Below are 20,172 nucleotides of genomic sequence, written 5' to 3' on the forward strand. Positions count from 1 at the left end.
TGAGCCAGAGCAGGGACCATTTGTCACTGCAAAAGCTGTCAACGCTAACAGAAACAAAGCCGATCACAGCTGGGAGCTGGAAGAAGCCAGCAGCTTCAGGCTGGCAGAGCCCTGTGACCTGGGGCAGAGGGCAGAGGGCATCCCCAGCCCTGGCACCCAGGTGGTTTCCCCATTATTATTTCCCCTTTTTATTCCCTTTATTATTTTCCTGGAGTTTCCCCAATTGATGCAGGGCACTGGGGGAATGGCCATGGGAGGGATGCGGCTCCGATGCCAGGAAGAGATGCTCCCAGAACATGGAGGGGAAACAGAGGCAGAGAAATGCAGCGTGCCAGACTTGTACAACTGCAAAGCTGGTGTTTTGACCATGTCAGGACCTTGCTTACAAACTGGCTGCTGAGAAAAACGAGCTTTTTCAGGTGGTTTGTTTGTTTTTTTTTTTAGGAGGGTTTTTATTTCAGCCACAAACTGGCACCTTCTGCAGCTGGGCCACCTCAGCGGGAACTGCAGCAAAACCAGAAGAGGCAGCGGCTGCTCTCGGCCACAGCGTTGGGACCCAAAAACCTCCACAGATTTATGGTCTGACTTGCTGAGAAACCCTGGGGCCTTTGCCCTCCTCACATGAGCACACGAGGCTGCTAACGGGGTCCCGTTTCTTACCTAATAAATGGGGTTTGCAGGCGAGGTCACAGCATTTAGCATGTGGGGCAGGGTGGCAAGCCATCCATCATGCTCAGTGATGCCTTACAACTTTTATGGCCTTTCTTGAAAGACAGATGCTTGACATGAGCTTGACATTGTTTAGTCTCTTGTTTTTGAAGATTTAGATCTCTTCAGGAACTGCACTAGCGCTGGCAGATCAGCGGCATTTCCCTGTGGATTTGATGGGCTCGGATGTTTCCACATTTCAGAGGAATCCGGTTAAAAAAAGCAGCTTGGCATGAAAAACCCTTGCAACTTCCAGGAGCCTACCCAAACTCATGCCCACCTTGGTCTTTCGAGCAGGGACAGAATGTCCCCCTTCCAAAGCCCATGAGTGTCATCGGGGAAGCGTGGTCCGGCCGCCACCAGCTTCTCCTGCTCAGGGAAAGGCGATGCGTCGCCCTTCAGCACGCATCAGCTGTATAAAGAGCAGCAAGTGAGAATATATATTATCATATGCCTCATCTGGATGCTCTTAAGAGAGCGGACTTTCTCCAGGGGCAAGTGCCAGGCCCTCCATGCGTGCACACCGCCACAGCAAACAAACAAGCGGTGGCCTTGGACGGCTCACTCCCTCGCCGAGCCGCAGCAGCTGTATTTTTAGCTCCTCATCCCAGTTGGGTTTGTAAAACTTTCCCTCCTTGTGTTTTTAATCAGGCATAGATCATCTCCGAGCTCTGGCTGGATTTTTCCCAGCCCATCAGTTGTCCCCTCGGTTGGTCCGCCTGCAGCAGCACATCCCCCAGATGGAGGGGAAGGACCCTGGGGGCCTCTGCTCCCTCCGTCCCTTCCCCTGCACGTGCTTTTTGGCCCGAGGATGGCTTGGGGGACGGCAGGGATGTGTGGCTGCCCTCGCCACCCGGGGGCACAGCCCCATCCCCAGCATCCTCCAGCTCACCCCCCCAGGACACCTGGATCTGCTGTGGAGAGAAATGAGCCCACAGGAACAGCGGGTGGGCTGGACTTCCATCCCTCATTCGTCCCTTATGCATCAGCTCCCAGGCTGCAGCCAGGTACCGGGGAGGGACAGAGACGCAGGAGCATGCCAGGAACCAGCATGTCCCCCGAGCAGCCAAAACATTTCAGCCAATTTTGGGGAAAACTCAGACAAGAACTTTAACCTCTTGCAATGCTGAACCAAAAAGTCAGAATGCAAAAAATTGTTATTGTTCATACATTGCAAGAAAAGCCTGAAGATGTGGCTGCAGAGACATAACCCTGCTACAGCCCTGCTGCTTCCCAGGTCTCATAACCCCACTGCAGTAATGACAGGGATTGGGCCATGAATTACTTGGTCTTGGTGTTAGTGTTGGGTGGCAGGCTCTGATTTTATGTCTATGATGTTTGGGGTACCCCAGCAGCCTTCCTGGAAAGGGCTCATACCCTTGCTTAGCAAGCTGTAAGGTAAAATACTGCCTGATTTAAACTGCAAGCTCTCCCTTCTGGGGATGCTGTAGGACAGTGTTGGTTCCCGGTGACCAAAAAGGGACCTGGTGAATCCAGGGAAATGGGAGACGTGGGGTGATCTGAGGGACCCAGAGTTGCTGGAAAGATTTCACATTAATACATGAGGATGCAGAGATCTGAAACCAGCTGCAAAAGCAGAACGCAGCTATGGTAAAGTCAAATGCTTCTTTTCTTTTCCCCGTGTTTGAGCCATGGGGAATTGCCATCAGCTCTGACATCTGATGCCAAGGTAAGCCCTGGCACTGCTGCAAATCTGGTTTGGGAGCCCAGCTGGGCCATCTCCCCTTAAGTCACTTCCTTGCCTCATTCATTTTATCCGGTTTAATAGCTATCATGCCGCATGCCCTCCCGGAGCCCAGGGAAATGGGCTTGCTGCCCATCCTCTGCCTGGAAATGCAGCCGCCTCTGCAGGGCAGCTGCCTCCCCCCAGGCTCTTCCCTCCTTCCTGGGGCCCTGTTTTCCTTCCAGCCTCCTGGAGGACCAGCCCAGCAATCCCCGAGGTGCTCCGCAGGGATGCCGGGGCTCTGCTGCAATGCCGCACGCAGCACATCACGTCACCCACCTTTGCAGGCTGTCCCCAAATGTTGCCCGCATTTGCTGACGCCCATGAATGGAGTTGTGGGGTTTTCGTGGGCCCCAGCAGACCCACGGCCGAAGCACTCAGGCTCAGCCAGGAGGCTAAAGTAGATGAAAAATGAGGGCTCGCTCCTTGCTGACAGTACACAGATCTGGAGGAGATGATCCACACAAGCCAGAAAAGGAGAGAGCAAGAGGGCAGCTCCCCTCATTTCTTCTCTACTCTCCAAAAATAACCAAAAATTTCCCTGAAAATGATGCACTGCTTCGCCATCATTTCCCATCCAAAACATGCCTCACCACCTGGACCCTTTGGCTTTTTCTTTTTAAGGGAGACAGCCCAGAAGGAGAGGCGGACACTGGCCTCCGAGCTGCCACAGGGCACAACTCCGAGCTGCCCCTGGGCTGCTCCGGCTGGGGAGGTCCTGATCCCCCAGGTCCCACAGCTCCCCCTTCCCTCAGGCAGCTATGGAAAGACCTTCTCCATTTTTAAGAAGCCTGGTGAGCAGCTGATGCCATCCACTCCACCCAAGGGGTGGCTTCTCCCTCAGTCCTCTTCAGCAGCTTGATTTCCAGATGGAAATGGGGATGTAAAGACCTGCCTGGTGCTTTTTTTTGCACCAGTGGGTTCCCAGCTCTGCTCCACAGTAGGAAAATAAGAAAATCATTAAGGGTCAGACAACAAAATGACACTTCGGCACCTTGCGTTTATGTTGAGCAGATGTCAACTGAGCTGAAGAGAGTCAAATTAATTTGTGTTCCTAATGGTTCTGTGTGATGCTAGTAAAAGCAGTGCTGGCTCATGGCTCAGAACACAGAGGGATCCATGGCCCTCCTTGCCCTCGCAGAGCTCTAATTAAGGCCCTTTTCTCAACTGAAAGAAAGAGCTGACTGCTTTTTTCATTTTCTGGGCTCAGGGGCAGCAGGGGCCAGGGGTAACTCACGGCCAGCAGCTCAGAGGTTGGGCAGGGCCAGCACACCCCGTTCAGGGGGGCTGAGGCTGCATCCCTCCCCGAGGAGCGGTGTGTGGAGCGGTCCCCAAGCAGAGCGGTGTCCTACAGCACCTCTGGGTGAGGGACAGGTCTGTGCAGGATTCGTCACGGCAAAGGGACTCGGGTCCCAGGGGGGCTCCTCTCCTAACATGCACCAAGCCTCTCCTTGGCTCAAAACCAGTTTATCTGTTTTATTTTTGCATTCAGTTTCAGCCAAATCACTTCTCTGAGCCCACTTGCCAAGATTGCTGGCCCTTATCAGGGACAGCCCTCATGTGAGTGACTCTGCGGCAGCATTACCCTGAGAAAAGCAGACCCCAGCGGGATGGATGCCGGGAGGTTGTCTCCCAGCCCCGCGTTTCCTGATGAGGAGCCATAAAACTCCCAAAAAAACAAGCAGCTGGCAATTAGCGGTCAGCAGCCGAGCTGGCGGTCAGCAGGAGTGGTTCCTCGGAGTGAAAGCCACTGGGAGCATCCCGCCTTCGGGTTGTCCCTGTGCTGCCATGGGTGGCCCCGGGTCCTCTTCCCACCCCTGTCACATGCCCTGGACAGCTGTTCTCTGTGGGATGTGACACCCCCCCCCGCCACTGCCATTTGCAGCATGATGGGTTTTTTCCTTTTCTTTCCATCTTTTGCATGCCAGGCAGCCTTTCCTTCTGGCTTAGGAGAGGATTAGGCAACTGGTCCCAAAATTTCAGCATGAGCAACCAGGTCATGACCATCCAGACTAACAAAGTGCAGGGACCCACGGCTCTTCCCAAGCTTTTGGTTCCTTTTCCAGCCAAGCACCCACTGAGACACAACAGGGTGCACAAGCCCTGAACCCAGAAAGTGCCTTTGCTGCTGCTGCATGCACAGATGGAGAATTAATTGGGCAGGCGGGTGACCATGACCTCTGAGCGACACATGGGAGTCTGCTAAATCTCAAGACCCAGGGCTCGGCGACAGGGTGAATGACTTAATTGCATGAGCTACACGACAGCGTGGGGAGCACCCCAGCTGCAACCCCATGCACTAGGCACATCTTGCAACCCCCACCCCCACCCGAAATCCACCCCCTGAAACTTCCCAGCCACCTCCCCAAAACCTCCCAGCCACCCCCCAGCTGCAGGGCGCTGCCAGAAACCCGCCAGCAGGGCTTGAGCAATAGCAGCCCATGCCTGACATCTGCCCACACACATTTTGGAGGCCAGTAAACTTCCTGTGGATATTGGCTGCCTGACAAAAGTGACATAAATTCTGCCTTTTTTTAGGGTGGGTATTTTTTTTTTTCTTTGTATTTTGATAACAGGTAGGAGCTTGGCCTGCCTCTCCCTGGCTTCAGGGTATATAAGTTTTAGAGAAGAGCTCAGAGGGGGTATTTCTGTATCTCAGGGGCCAGGTTGCAGCGGTAAGGCAAAACTGTCATCACACATCTATAGAACACGGTTTATATTCACTTTTCAGGAAATTGTAGGCACACATTTCCCCTCTCAGGCTCCCCTCCTGCCCTCTCCCCCTGTCCCGGAGGCTTCATCCCACTGATGCTCCAGGCAGGTGACACATTTCCTCCAGGAGCCAGATCTACCCTGAGGTGTATCTTGAGCACAAACCCACACAGGATTCAGCCGGCTCCTTTGAGAGACGTTTATTATTTAAATAATAATATATTTTGTTACATCACCTCAACTAATGAACCACAGAAAAACTCCAAATCTTGGCACCTTTGGGCTTTCTGAGCTGAGCTGCAGCTCTCAAACGGACAACAAGACACTCTGCTTGCAAGAGCACGACACTGTTGGATCCTGCAAAAACAGGACCCACGAGCCCTCCCAGCAATCCCTAACAGCAGCGATGGCCTCAGGACAAACCCAGCTCACCCATGGGGTCGGATGCTCCTTCCCCTGGTGGGGACCAGCCCAGAGCCCCGAGGAGCAAAAGGCACATCCCACAAAACAAAATAGTGGCACTGAAGGATGCTGCCCGATAGAGCAGGACTGACGACCAGGATGTTTTCACGCTTGGGCTTTTTGGTTTTGTTCATTTTTTTTGGTTGGGTTGGGTTTTTTTTCCAAATAAAACCTCTAGAGAAACGATGCCCCTAAGCAGGTTTGGTCCAGGCTGGCAGGAGGATGAGCAAAGGCTCTTGGTCAGGCAGCCCAGGAGGATGAGCCCTCCCCTGTGCCAACCCAAAACCCATCAGCGGCATCACCCTGGACGTCAGTAAAGCTCATGGCTGTGACCGAAACCTCCCATTCCCCCAGCGGGGTCTTTAGCCCCCTTGTTGGCTCCTGCACAAACTACAGGGCAAGGAAAATTGCAAATGGGTGTTCAGGAGGGGCCACACAGCTCCGCTGGCCATCACAGCGCAAAGGAAGTGCCACAATTTGGCTTTTTTTCTGTCCTGGTGCCCCTCAGACATGTTGGGCTGGCACCCACCGGCACGTAAAATCTCTGGGGACAGGGAACAGACAGACAGACACATGCACACAAACCTACACCTGATAAAGTGCATTTTTTTAGGCACCCAGGCTACTTTATCCAGAAAATAAAGGGGAATATTTGGGGATACACTGCTCCCTTCCTCTCCTACCCTATCTCTAGGGATCTGGGGGCATAGATAGGCACTTGCAGCAGCGGTCACCACCCAGCCCCACGTCTGGGTCCCGTACCCCTGCCTGCACGGCTGCCTTCAGCCTGAACGACCACGGGGACCTTGCTGGGAAGCACAGCAGCAGGAAGCTCCGCTCCCCAACACTGCCCCACAGCAGTAGTGTTACAGCAAAGCTCTCCACTCTTCACCCCCCGACCCTCCCGCAGCGTGGCCGAACACGGCCTGCACCCTTTGCTGGGCGGGAGCAACCCATCTAAGGGTGACAGCAATATCCAGGTACTCATCAGCCCCTCCAATCCTGCCCCACTGTGTTTTCTGCCCTGTGAGAGACCACGCTGGCTTTGCAGGGGGTTCCCAGACATGCAGTGACACCTGGCCAGGCCACCCGTATCTGCAGCAGATACGTCTCTTTATGGGCCATAAGGCAGAGCTTCATTAACATCTGCCAGGGTTGCGCTTCACCCCAGGCTGGCAGATGTCTCCTGGACAGGCTGATGGTTCTATTGCCCACTGGGGTCCAGCCGTGCTGCCACTTTTGTCTTTGCGGGGGATGGAGTCCGTCTGTCCTGGCTCACGGGGGTTACCTGGCAGCACAGCATGGAGCGCATGAACCTCAGGACTGGTGGCCTCAGGATGGCAAAGACCCAAGGGTCGATGATGGAATTAATAGAGAGAAACCTCAGGGCTAGGAGGTCCCAGCTGAGGCTGTTGTTTGTCTGGCTGAACTTGTTCATGTAGGCGCAGATCTGTAAAACAGGAGGGGGAGAAATAATGCCAGGTCTGGGCTTCCAGGAGTTGGCCTCTGGGCAGCTTCTTGGGGAGATTTGGGCTGTCACAGCATGCTTCCTGCATCCACAGGTTTAAATGAACTTCTTGAGAAAGAAAGCCAGGCCTGTGCTCTGCTCTCAGCACATGGTGAGGCTTCGTTTAGCCCAAACGCAATTAAGCCGGCGGCTGCTCAAGGAAGCGGTGGGTCTCACCTTGAAAACCCCATGGGACAGATAAATGTGCAAGCTGGAGAGGATGCGGGTGCTGGACCGCTCTGGTCCTTCCTGCAACATGCCAACTCATAGCAACTTACGGGGCTTCCTGGAAGTGTGACTCAGCACTCCTTACTCATACGGCTCGAATCGCCACCCCCTCACTTTGGGGGGAGAGGGGATGCTCGGATCGGGATGGAGCTGGGGGTGCAGGAGGCATGAGCATCCCTCCTCCAGCTGAGATCTGTCAGGTACCACCCAGGGCTGGTGCATCCCATGGCACGAGGTGGCCCCGTCGCAGCCGGCACCTGGGGCTGCCAAGAGCGCATCATTTCCCAGGGCTGCCCTGGGACTGGGGTTTTTTTGGGAAGGATTTAGTGGTGCTGTGGCCTGATGCTCTCTGGGTTCGTGTGGCCAGGCTGCTCCTCAGAGGGTGGCTGCTGTAGGCAGCCCCAGCAAGAAGAGAAAGTGTTGCACCAAGGAGGCTCTGGCAGCGTTCGGCAGCTCGGTTTGAAATGGTGCCAAAACGCAGCCCAAACACAACCCTACATGGGAGCCAGGCGATGGGAAAAGGAAAAACCAGCTGTGCTTCTGGGTAAGACTGTATCTGCTACCACAGGGCCCATGGGATCCCCATCAGTGGCACTTTCCTGTCCTGTCTGCCCCCAGCAAACCCATAGAGCCCTTTCCATGTGTCCCCACCAACAGGTTCCGCTTCGTAGCCGTCATGTCATCCAAACCTGGGCTTTTTTTGGGACATGGGGAGAGCTGCCCACCATGTGTGGGCCCATTGACGGGAGGTGAAGCATCTCTCAGGATGTTGACTCTGGCTCTCGGGATGCTCGTGAGCACCTGGACATTACTGCTTTGTCTTTTCTCTGTCTTAAAGCCCAGGCAGCCTGGCTTGGCTACAGCCTGTGGTTATTTTATTTTCCCTTGGGAAAAGAAAGGGAGCATGAAGGGAAGGTAGTGTCTGCTTAACTCCATAGACACAAAATTAGCACTGGCTGTGCTCCCAACCTTGGTGGGGCTCGCTTCTAATGGGAATAAAATGACCTCCCGCCACAGCAGGCTCGCACACATGGGCAGGGGACACGAGTAGCTTGATGTGCTCTGGACTCAGCGATGCTGCTGGTGTAATATGGCTTGGATGGATGAAAAGCATCTCTTTGGTGGGGAGAGCATGGGGCAGAGCCAAGGGACTCACTCTCCCCTTCCTCACTTGGCTACAGTATTTCAACCCCGTATTTCTGCTGAAAGCCTCACAGACGGACGGGAACATGAGCACAACCCTTGGGATGAGGCATGCTGTGGCCCATGTGCCCAATCTCCATTCCCAGCAATCGCCCATCTCTGTGCCTGCGCCTCGGTATTGTTGCGGAGGAGTGGAGACCTCCGTATGCCAGTGAGGTCTGTGCTGCCTGCCCACATCTCCAGCTCCATCCTTCCCTCTTGCCACAGAAATCTGGGATAACTCTACCTGCCCAGCGCAGACACTCACTGTCTCCAGCCGAGCGGCATCTCCTTCATCCCCACCTTTGGATGTCTAATTTATTGTTCTGCCACCCCTCACACCTCCACTATGAGTGCCCAGCTCCTGGGAACTGCAGTGATGCCGTGTGGTCCAGGGGACCCCTGCCCTGGACCCTGCCTGGGCCATGCTGCCTGGCCTCGGAGACTCTGTGGGATGGGAAGGCATCTCTGCTCCTGCCACCCTATCCTTCTGCCACCCCGTCCTCCTATCACCATGTCCTCCTGTCACCCTGTCCTCCTGCCACCCCGTCCTCCTGCCAGAACTCAGGATACGGGGGGTGATTCCCCCAGTTCCCCATGGGATGTGCAAATTGCCTAGAGTTTGTGACAGAGCTGGGCTCTCCTGAGCTTCAGGAGGAGCCAAGCTTTGACCTCAGCCCTTGAGGTTTGGGCAGCGGAGTTATAAAGGGAGGGAGAGAAATGGGAGTGCTGGGGAGGGAGACCCCACCAGGGAGAGGCAATCGCACTCACCGTGATCGGCAGGGAGCAGATGACAAAGGTGATGGTCATGATGGAGAGGAGAAGGAGATGGTCGATCTCCTCGGCCATGGAGAACATGCATCGGCTGCCACCACCGGCCACTCGGGGCTGTTCGAGCGTGGCCAGCCGGCGGGTCTTCTGCCCACGGCGATGCATGCCGACCAGGTTGACGATGACGCTGAGGTTGCAGAGCAGCACGGAGAGGATGAGGAGGAGGAGCAGGGTGGCGTAGAGCAGCGAGAAGGTGATGTCCGACCCAGACACCTCCTCGGCACCATTATTCTGGAAGTAGCTCCCATGCATCTGGATGAAGCACCAGGTGCCAGGGTAATACTGCACGTACTGCCCGAAGCCCATCAGCGGCAAGGAGCAGAAGGCTGCAGAGAAGGTGTAGATGGCGGGCAGGGCAACAAACCCCACGCGGGGCCTGAGAAAGCGGTTGTAGAAGTAGGGCTGCCCCAGGGCCAGGCATCGCTCCACCGCCATGGCAAAGAGGATGAGCATGGTGGCAAGGCTGAAGAAGCTCATGGCGAAACCAAAGTAGAAGCAGATGTATTCTCCTTTGGCCAGGGTGACCAGGGTGCAGTTGCGGTGATAGGAAGCCAAGACGAAGGGGCTGACGGAGCAGGTGCCCAGGAGGTCGGTGACCACAAGGGCCAGCACCAGGACGTGGAAGAGGGAAAGCGGGTGGGCGCGGGGGCCGCGGCGGCAGCGCAGGAGCAGCCCCAGGGCCAGGAGGTTGCCCAAGAGCCCGGCGGAGAACATGACGGCGCTGACCAGCGGGCGGGCCCCGGCCGGCAGCCCCCCGCCGAGCCCGCACAGCCCCTGTCCCGTCCCGTTCATCCCGGCGCCGCCGCACGACTGCGCCGCCGCCACCGCCCGCCCCGCCGGCACGGCCCCTCCCCTCCCCGCCATCCCCTCCCGCCCACCCCCCCCGCCCCGCCCGCCGCCCCCGAGCCCGCCCCGCACCGCCCCGGACCCTCGCGAGCGGCTGGGGGGCCGCGGGACACCCCGCGCCGGGCTAGAGCCGGGGCCGGGGCCGGGAGTCCCGGGGCCGGACCGACGGGGCCGGTGCTGCTGCGGGAGCCCCGAGGTACGGGAGTCCCGGCGCCGGGCCAGCCCCGGTGCTGATCTGGGAGCCCAGCAGCGTGGCCAGCACCGGGGCTGGTCCAGGAGTCCCAGTGCCGGTTCGGGAGCCCTGAGATAACAGCCAGCCCCGGTACCGATCTGGAAGCCCCAGGCTCACAGCAAGACCCAGTGCCAGGTTGGAAGCCCCGGTGCTGCTGCGGGAGCCCCAACACTGGGCCAGCCCCAACACCGATCTGGGAGTCCAGTGGCACGGCCAGCCCGGTGGTGATGCGGGAGCCTCTCGCATAGCCAGCCCCGGTGCCGGTGTGGGAGTCCTGGTGCCAGTTCAGGACCCCCAAGATATGGAAGTCCTGGTGCTGCTGTGGGAGCCCTGATGCTGGGCTAGCCCTCGTGCCAATCTGGGAGCCCAGCAGCATGGCCAGTCCCGGTGCCAGTCCAGGAACCCTGCACACAGCCAGCCCCAATCCAGTCCAAGAGTCTCGGTGCAGCTCCGGGATCCCAAAGGCACAGCCAGCCCCGATGGCGATCTGGCATCCCCAAGAGGCACAGCAAGAGCTGGTGCAGATCCGAGACTTCCCAACCCACGGCAATACCCACTGCCAGTCTGGGAGCACCAAGTTCACATCAAGCCATGGTGCTGGTGCTGCTCCGGGAGCCCCAGGTGGGCTGCGAGCCCCGGTACTGGCCTGAGGACCCCGAAGCATGATGAGCCCCAGTGCTGACTCTGCTGGCCTGGTGCAGGGCAGTTACTGTAGAGCTGCAGCTGAGCCTGGGCTCTGCAGGTGGGTCCCCCATAGCCCCAGAGGCACCCGGAGCCCCCGGAGAACACCCTGCCCCATGGCCAGCCCCATGGTCATCAGCGCTCCGCATGGGGGTGCAGCCTGCAGCCAGTGCCTGGTCACGAGTGGGGTGTGGGGGGGACATCGGGGGGAACCCCTCTTCCCACTGCAAGCCTGGCTGACTGTGGCTCACCCACCCCAAATACCAGATCCAGGAAAGCTCCTTCTGCTGGGGCTTTGGGCTCAGCAGCTGGTACAGGAAGCTCTCGCTGTTGTGTAGTATTTCCCCAGTGATGATCCCAACCCTCTCCCCACCTTGCTGAGAGCAAAGCCTTTGCCCTCGGCTGCCGAGCTGGGATCCAGCTCAGTTGGGGGCCAGGCAGGGCTCAGGTACAGCCCTTCATCCATGATCTGGTGTGAAACTATCCTTGCAAAATGCTCTGGTCCCCCCAAACCCCAGGGAAATGGTGCAGCGTTGATTGACCCCAGCATGGACACAGCAGGTTGCTGCCACAAGTACATTTTGGCTGTTGTTTTTAAAGCCTTGCTTTTGCAACAGGAACTTCGTAAAGGAAATACGGTATACGGCAAACTCCAGGGCTGGGTGAGCTGCGGTTTGTTACAGCACCTCCATTTCCGAGGGGCTGCTCCTATTCTTTGCTTTGGTTTTGTTCGTCACAGCACCTCCCTGTTCCCATGGCCAAAGCCAGGGGTGTGTTTTAGCCCTCTCCAGAACCAACCCTCTAGGCAGATGGGCCAGAAAAACACACACTCCAGGACCTCTTGTTACATCCCTCCCAGCCCTGCAGACCTGATCCAGCAGAGCGTCAAAGCCTGTAGACACGTCTGATGGTGAGAGCGATCCTGTCGGCTTCCCGAGGGTTGGATGGGACCCTGGCACGTTCCGCCTTCTGCGGTATCCGCAAAAATCAGGTTAAAAAAAATGGTCCTGAGGCCAAATCCTGGCCTGATCCATGGGAGCAGCTTACGGAGGCTGCAGTCTGCTCGTCTGGAGACCTTTTCCGAGCAGAAGGCACCGCGCAGGGTGATTGCTCCAAGGCTTTTCCCAGTGTCCCGCTCCTTTTTGGCATTCTGTGTCACAGCTCAGGAAAGGGTTTTGGAATCTTCTGGAGCTCATTTTCCTGGCAGCTATTGGAGCCTTAAATACCCATTTGGGGCTTCAGGCTTCTCAACCGACAGTCGCCTCTGATGGGATATTTTTGCAATAATAGGAAAATAGCTGGGCTTTTTGTTTTTCTCCTTCTTTCTGAGCTCAAAACCAGGAACATGCCACTTGGTATAATCTGTTTGTTTCTTGGGAAGTCTATTTGTTTTCTTCCTTTTGCTTCCATGTTTATCTCGAGTGCCTTGCCTCTAACAAAGACCATATGTCCTCCCAAGGGTCGTTGGCATTGTCTTCCCTAAAAGAAGGTTTCCAGCATTGACCCACTTGGAGAAAAAAAATCTGGGATTGTTGGAAAGTTGCATGACTTTCACAAAAACCCTGCAGTGAAGAGGACTTAACCTCTGGAGGTTGCTGCCTATGGTTAGGTAGGGCACTGGGGTCCTGCTCCATCCCTGGTTTTAAAGGACAGCTTTGGCACCGTGGGCAGGGAGAAGACCAGTCCTCCTGCACATGGAGGGTGTATTTCACAGAATCCCAGACCGGTGGGGGCTGGAAGGGCCCTCTGGAGCTCACCCCATCCCACCCCTGCTGGAGCAGGCACCCCCAGAGCAGGGGCACAGGGCCACGTCCAGGCGGGGGGTGAATGTCTCCAGGGAAGGGACCCCACAGCCTCCCTGGGCAGCCTGTGCCCCTGCTCTGGCACCCGCACAGGGAAGGGGTTTGTCCTCATGTTCAGGGGGAACTTGCTGTGTTCCAAATTCTGTCCATTGCCCCTTGGCCTGCCGTTGGGCACTAATGAAAAGAGCCTAGTCCCATCCTCCTGACATCCACCCTTTAGATCTTTATTTATATTTATTTAGATATTATATTTATATTACAACCCCTTTAAACCAAAAACTCATCTGACTTGTATTTAGCAAAGCCAGACATAATTTTTCTTCCAAACCCTTCCCAGCCCCGTCCCTTATCTCCCACAATGGTGCTCCCAGAAGCCTCACTTGCCACCCTAGGAAAGCAGGGTTGAGCAGTGGCACGGCAGGTCCAGGTTTGGGTGCCTTGGCTTGCCATCCTGTGCAAGCACCTGGGTTCATGGGTTAAAAAAAATATCAAACTGCTCACCGGCTGGTTGTGTCTTACAGCCCCGCAGGCTGAGAGCCCTGGCTCGGGTGCCTGGCAGCTCCAGCACTGCTGCCTGCCCAGGCACGTGCCTTCCTGCTTCCAGAATGGCTGAAAAATGCAGGCAGACAATTAGACAAAAAAAAAAAAGGAAAAAAAAAAGGCTTTTTGCAAGAACAATTTGCCGGGAAATGAGTGAAGTTGTGCCTGGATTTCATGAGCTAAAAAAAAATAAATCCAACCATGCTCAATTTATGTCCAGGAAAGGAGCAGGATGCAGGATTAAGTGATGCTGGTGACACCGTGAGCATGGGATGGGGCAGCAGGCATGGCGCAACAGCTCCAAAAAGAGCGTCGTTGGTGTGAGCCACAGCCTGGAGCCCAGCAGTGTCTCTTTATGGCCTCCATTAAGCATTAGGTCCATCCCTTTGGGGATCACTGGCACAGGAGCAAGCTGGTGCGGCGGGGGCCCGCAGGGAATGACTGAGCAGCACGAGAAGCCGGGGAGGAGGATGCAATCAGGGAAGGCTCTTCAGCATTTGGCTGGAGAGCCCTGAGCTTCTGGGCTTTTTTCGTTCCTGCTTAGCAACATTTACAACTAAACTGCATGTTGCAGGGATTTTTTTCGTTTAATTTTAATTTTATTTTCATTTTATTTTCATTTTTTTTCCAAGCTCAGTAATAGGAAGGGGCTCTGAGCTTTGATGTGACTCCTGAAGCCCCAAACCATATGTGTTTGGCCATTAAAAAGTGGATTGTCCAAGGGAGCAATTTGGGGTGGAGAGTGGCAGTCCCTTCCTTGCAGCTGTTGTACCCAGCATGCTCAGGCCAGCTCGGTGCCCAGCCCTGGCTGGGGACGTGCTGCCATCTCTGGAGAGGACCGTGATACGGCAGTCCCAGGCCCCAGGAACACACCAAGGAGTGATTTATCTACTCGGAGGGCAGCCTGGCATTCAGCAGCAGGTGCAAAGCTTGTTCGCTGCAGCCAGAGCTCAGTCCACCCAGAGGCAGCGGTGGCCGACTGGAGACTCTAAGTCTGCTCCCAGAGCAGGTAGGACACCAGGAAGGGCACAACACAGATTAAAAGCACCATCAAAGCCAGATGAGCGTGTCAAGGTCACCGGGATGTGCACAGGCCCAGCAGGGGAGTGGGGATGATGCAGGGACAGCAGGGGTTACCCCAGCAGCCTGCAAACCCCCACTGCTCTTGGTGACTCCATGATTTCTTTCCTCTGATGATAAACTCATGGAGGGGTCAGACACAACGGTGTGCTCATCATCTCAGCGCTCAGATGGAGTCTGTATTCATGCACCTTAATAAAGAACCTGGGTGGTTTTTTAAATTTAATGGCTGCTTTCCGTGGAGCACAGTTGCCCTGGGCTCTAAATACACATATTGTGGGGCAGGGACCTCTCCTGGGTAGCTCCTCAGGAGTTAATCCTCGCTGGGGTCATGGGCAGATGATAGCCTGTCCCAGCCTGGGCACAGACCGAGCACCCACGGCTCACGTTGCTGCACGCTCCTAGCCTGGCCATGCCTGGTCTGTCTGCCCCGAGCGGTGCGTGGATCCATGGGGTGGAGGAGATACCATGCCAGGTGGGACAACAGCAAGATTTTGCAGAGCTGCTATCTCACCTGACCTTCATCCTGCTGTGGTGAAACACGTCCGGTGAAGGTGAAAGCCACAGCGCAGGCTCAGGCTGTTGACTCTGTGGTCCCACGTGAGCCATCTCCAAGTAATGTGCCAGTAACATGAAACCGATAGGTGGACCAGCGCTCATTTAATTTCTTTCTCCTTAGAAAACTCTGATGAGAGGCACCAAGCAGGGAGCTTGCAGGTCCCCCAAATACATCCCCAAATACCGGTCTACCCTTTTCTCCAGCCAGGAGAGTGTGGCTGGTCAAACAGCCAGAGCCAGCCCAACCAGGTCACCTCCAGAAAGCACCAAGATAGATTTCCATTAGTTTCTTCCTTCAAAACAGAATCCATTTGACACCAAGAGTAAATATCACGTGAGAACTGGCAGAAGCATGACCATACCTTGCAAGGCTTACATAAATTGAGGAAGATAAATATTTGCCCTGTCTCCTCCAAGGACACTAGGCAGATGGGGACTTTGGCCATCATCATTTTTTTGGCCTAAATGGTCACCTGAGGCAGATATTAAATTCAGTTAATCCATGTGGTTGAGGGGAAATGGATTTTTCATTAAAATGATTGTTTGCTTACTTGCTTGCACAGTGAGGTTATACATCCCAGGCTCTGTATTCTCTCAATTACTGCTCTTATTAGGGCTCAGGATCATCATAAATACCAAATTAAAATAATTATAGCCGGACAGGAAGCCATCTCAGTAACAAAAATGCAACATTACCACTTAGAGGAATCAATGTGCAAGAGAAAAGCAAGCTGCTGCGGAGACACCACAGCCTTGCTCAGGGAATACAGGGTTACGGGAGGGACGATGGGCATCCCAGGGAGGGATGATGGATGTGCTGGGGAGAGATGATGGGTATCCCAAGAAGGGACCCCACCAGACCTGCGGCTCCTTGGTGTGGCCATGAGCCGCTGCTCAAGTTTCTGCGTCTCCACAACCCCAAAGGCTCCCTCACACCCCCTCGCCCAGGCTGGGGACACCCCAAACCAGCCCCAGATAGCCTCCCATGGCGTGGGAGGGGATCACGCACAGGACAAGGCGATGGAGCAGGGCTCCAAACCACTTTTATTTAATGGGGACACACACAACTCTCCTCCCTGTGCGTCCCTGCTGCCCTGAAACCACATGCCAAAACCATCCTGCTTTCCTGGAGCCAGGCGCTCCCAAAACCCTCCACAAAGTGCTGCTGCTTGAAAGTATTCACAGGTTCCGGGGAGCTCCCCTGGTTCTTCTCTGGGGCAAAATGCATCCCCAGGGAGGGGGCAGAAACGCTTCGTGCCCGCCCCTCACTGCAAGCCGGACACCGTCCCCACTTGCGACATCCTCGTGCTGCCCCGAGATGCTCCGGAGTGGGGATGCGGGGCTGAAGGCTCACTCCTCATCCTCACCAGCAGCTGCCAGCTTCTGCAAGACCCACACGCTCAGGAGAAACTAAGCTGTGGGGTGTCTGTCCTGCGCCAGCCCAGGGAGCAGAACTGGCCATCCCTTCCCGGGCCAGGTCCTTTCAGGGTGGCTTTCCGGGAATTCAGCCGCCGGCAAAGCCTGCGGACGAACATACGGAAGACGGAGGTGCGGAAGATGATGAAGACCCAGGGGTCCACGATGGAGTTCACAGAGAGAAACCGCAGGGCACTGAGGTCAGCGTTCTCATTGAAATCGGCAGCAAATGCCCCCACATATACCCGGATCTGTTAAAAAAACAAAGAAATAGGGAAAAATGAAAAAAGGTCTCACTACTGGGGTAAAGCTGAGAGAAAACTATTCCCATGGGAGCACCAAGAGAAGTTTTAACCCCCGATATCCTTATGCATTGAATCGGCGCATACTGTGGGTTGCAGACCCTGAAACTGGGAGTTGGGGCATCACATCCCCATCAGGACCAGGAGGTTAGAGCTGGAGAGCTGGTCCTGGCACCTGGGCTTTTTTCACAGCTAAAGGGAGCATCTAACCTCTTCAGGCTGCGGTGGTGGGTGCTGCTCTGCCCCCGAGGCTGGGACACCCCACTTGTGTTGCCCCTCCCCCCCGATGGGTATCAGACCAGGCATCCATTGGATAACTTGGTTGGACCGCAGCCAGACGGTGGCTCTTGCTGGCTCAAGGTCCTTCCTCCACCTCCAGATCCAGACTGAAGCCCTGCTTGTTTGAGGACCACAGGGATTTTGCTGAGGTTATTACAAAACCAGTATGAGCCCAGTAATTCCAGGGCTGCTGGTGGCTGGTGCATCATGATATGGCTCCAGAGCATGACAGAGGGGACAGGGAGCGGAGGTGGAAGTTGTCACCTAGGGCAGTGGCAGTACCTGCACCCCCGCCCCCGATTTTGGGATAGCCACTGCCGTGGCACCAGCCCTGCTCACAGCAGGCGACAGCAAGGCGGTGCTGCAGGATCCGGCCCCGGGATATTGGGCACTGCAGGGGGGGCAACAAGGGCTCTGTCATGCTGGGGGTCTCCCACCCCACCACCCCACCAGTGGGACCCCCATCCCCGGGGAAGAAGGGGATGGATTTCAGGGAGTATTTCCCGCAAGTCAGGACATCCGGTGCGGTTCAAAGGGAGCTGGATCCACCCAGCACCTCAGGGATGGGGTGAGTGGGGATGGGGTGTGTGTTATTGAACGGTCTAATGCAATAATCCGACCTCCCTAGGAATAGACACTGGGGAGGGGGAGTTATTTCAAGGAGGTAAAGCAATGAACCAACCCCCCCAACACCGCCGACACCTCTGGGGCAACCCCAGAAGAACGGGGGGGGGGGGGGGGGTGTGATGGGGCAGGGGGGGTTTGTTGTTCCAGTGTGGTTAAAACAACGACCAGACCCCTGGGATGGGGTGGGGGATAGTCAGAGGGGGCTAAAGTAATTCGCCGCCGCCCCCAACACCTCTGGAACAGAGTGGTGGTGATGGGGGTGTTATTCCATGGGAGTTAAAGCAATGAAGTAATCTCTGGGATGGGATGGTGCTAGTGGTGGATATTCCAAGGAGGGCAACGCAATGACTCGACCCCCTGGGACAGGGTGATGATAGTGGGGGAATTTTATTCCAAGGGGGTTAAAGCAATGAACTAACCCCCAGGACCACCATCCTGGGATGGGGGGGTGGTGCTAGGGCTTATTCCATGAGGATTAAAGCAATGACTAGACCCTGGGACAGGGCGGGGGACACTCAGAGTGTGGCAAAGTAATGACACAACATTCCCGACAACTCTGGGACAGAGTGGTGGTGATGGGGGGGGGCTTATCCCATGGGGGTTAAAGCAACAACCTGACCCTCAGGGATGGGGCTGTAGTGGTGGGTTATTTAGAGGGGACTAAAACAATAAGCCTCCCCTCCCGACATCTCCAGGAGCGGGTGATGGTGCCAGAGTTTATTCCAAGGGCGACAGCAACGACCTGATGCCCCCGGGACTGAGTGGTGCTGATGGGGGGGCTATTCCAAGGAGCTTTAGGCAATGACCTGACCCCCTCCCTCCATCTCGGGGTGAGAGACTATGCAGAGGGGACCAAAGCAACAATCCAACCTCCTTGGGAGGAGGCGGCGGTGAGGGGGAATTGTTTTCCGGGGGGGTTAATGCAGTGACTGGCCTGTGGGGATGGGGCGGTGGGTATTCAGGGAGGGCCAAAATGACCACACAAGCCCCTGGGGGCAGGGGGCGGGGGGGCTGTTCCGGTGGAGGGGGCCAGTGGGATTACTCACAATGAGTGGAACGGAGCAGATGGTGAAGAGGACGGTCATGAGCCCCAGCAGGATGAGGTGGTCGAGCTCCTCCATGCGAGGGGCAGCGGTGGCAGGGGGGCCACGGTGGGGCTGCCGCCGCGCCATGCAGTAAAGGTGCTTCATGCTGCTCACGTTGCAGGCGCCGATGGCCAACACCAACAGGCCCATCAAGCTGGCGTAGAGGACGGGGAAGCCGAGGTCGCGCGGCCCGTCACCGGCCATGCGGATGAAGCACCACGTCCCGGGGCAGTACTGCATGGGCACCCCGAAGCCCAGAAGCGGCAGGGCACAGAAAAGGGCACAGAGCCCCGCCGCCACCAGCCCCAACACGGCACCCAGCCGCCGGGTGAGATGCCGTCGGTAGAAGTAGGGATGCCCCAGGGAAAGCCAACACTCCAGCGCCATGGCAAGCAGCAGCAGGGTGGGAGCCAGCCCGAAGAAGGCCATGAGGAAGGCAAAGAGCTGGCAGAGGACACCCGGCTCGTCCTCCGTGCGCCCTCCTGGTCCCAGCTCGCTGAGGCTGCGGTTGTAGGCGTAGGCTGCCAACACGATGGGGCTGAGCAAGCACTTGCCCAGCAGATCGGTGACTGCCAGTCCGCTTACCAGCACGTAGAAAGCGGAGACCCGCGGCGGGCGGCCACCGGGGGACCGGGAGCGCCTCCGGTGCTGACCCAGCAAAAGCAGAGCCAGCACGTTGCCCAGCAGCCCGGCGGCGAACAGCACCGAGCCGGGCACCGCCGACTGCCCGCTCTCGATGTACTGGTTGTTACGGCACCGGTAATCCTCCCCCATCGGGATATCCCGTACCGGGATAAGCCGTACCGGGATGGGATGTCCCGTAGCTCACCGGGACGCACCGCACCGGGCTACGCCGCGGCTGCCGGCGGCGACTGGCCCGGCGGGGCGGGTGGCCCCCGCCGGCGGAGGGAGGGAGGAGGGAGGGAGGGGAGAGGCGGTGCGGTAGGGCCGGGCACGGCCCCCGGGGCGGCCCCTTCCCGCCGCCCGGCCCGCCCTGGGCCGAGGGAGGGCGGCTGCGGGGCGGGGGGGGGGTGCGCCGCTCCCCCGGGAGCCCCGCGGCTGCGGGCGGGGGGCGAGCGACGGCGAGGGGGCTGGGCCCGGGGGTTCCGGGGGGCGCGGGTGAGTCCCTGGGAAGGGGGGTTACAGGAGCCGGGGTGGGGTTGCAGGTAAGGGTTCAGGGCTGGGCCCCTGGGGGGGGTTACGGGTAAGGGGGCCCCTGGGGGGGGGTTATGGGTAAGGGGTCACGGTTGGGCCCCTGGGGGGGGTTACGGGTAAGGGGGCCCCTGGGGGGGGGTTATGGGTAAGGGGTCACGGTTGGGCCCCTGGGGGGGGTTACGGGTAAGGGGGCCC

General features: G+C 57.0%; 2 protein-coding genes across 2 annotated transcripts; both read right to left on the reverse strand.

Annotated features, from left to right (window-relative positions):
• Positions 1 to 5,349: 5,349 nt before the first annotated feature.
• Positions 5,350 to 10,207, reverse strand: PTGER2 (prostaglandin E receptor 2). Its single transcript, XM_064461128.1, has 2 exons — positions 9,315 to 10,207; positions 5,350 to 7,076 (listed from the first exon to the last, which is right to left on the reverse strand). Exons 1-2 carry the CDS (start codon positions 10,164 to 10,166, stop codon positions 6,831 to 6,833), a joined length of 1,098 nt encoding a protein of 365 aa, XP_064317198.1. The 5' UTR covers positions 10,167 to 10,207; the 3' UTR covers positions 5,350 to 6,830.
• A 3,845-nt stretch (positions 10,208 to 14,052) lies between these two features.
• PTGDR (prostaglandin D2 receptor) lies at positions 14,053 to 19,747 on the reverse strand. The gene is made up of 2 exons (XM_064461129.1): positions 18,784 to 19,747; positions 14,053 to 16,780 (listed from the first exon to the last, which is right to left on the reverse strand). The coding sequence occupies exons 1-2, from the start codon at positions 19,594 to 19,596 to the stop codon at positions 16,514 to 16,516; spliced, it is 1,080 nt and encodes a 359-aa protein (XP_064317199.1). The 5' UTR covers positions 19,597 to 19,747; the 3' UTR covers positions 14,053 to 16,513.
• Between the last annotated feature and the right edge of the window lie 425 nt (positions 19,748 to 20,172).

Source organism: Phalacrocorax carbo, chromosome 9 (genome assembly GCF_963921805.1).
Source record: "Phalacrocorax carbo chromosome 9, bPhaCar2.1, whole genome shotgun sequence".
Lineage (NCBI taxonomy): Eukaryota > Metazoa > Chordata > Aves > Suliformes > Phalacrocoracidae > Phalacrocorax > Phalacrocorax carbo.

What these genes read in the sequence shown, in the direction of transcription:
- PTGDR (XM_064461129.1), bottom strand. Translation starts at nt 19,596, where the DNA reads ATGGGGGAGGATTACCGGTGCCGTAACAACCAGTACATCGAGAGCGGG. An exon ending in TCTGCTCCGTTCCACTCATT is followed by an intron (nt 16,781 to 18,783) that starts GTGAGTAATCCC and finishes TTTTTTTAACAG; the next exon opens with ATCCGGGTATATGTGGGGGC.
- PTGER2 (XM_064461128.1), bottom strand. Translation starts at nt 10,166, where the DNA reads ATGAACGGGACGGGACAGGGGCTGTGCGGGCTCGGCGGGGGGCTGCCG. An exon ending in TCTGCTCCCTGCCGATCACG is followed by an intron (nt 7,077 to 9,314) that starts GTGAGTGCGATT and finishes CCTGTTTTACAG; the next exon opens with ATCTGCGCCTACATGAACAA.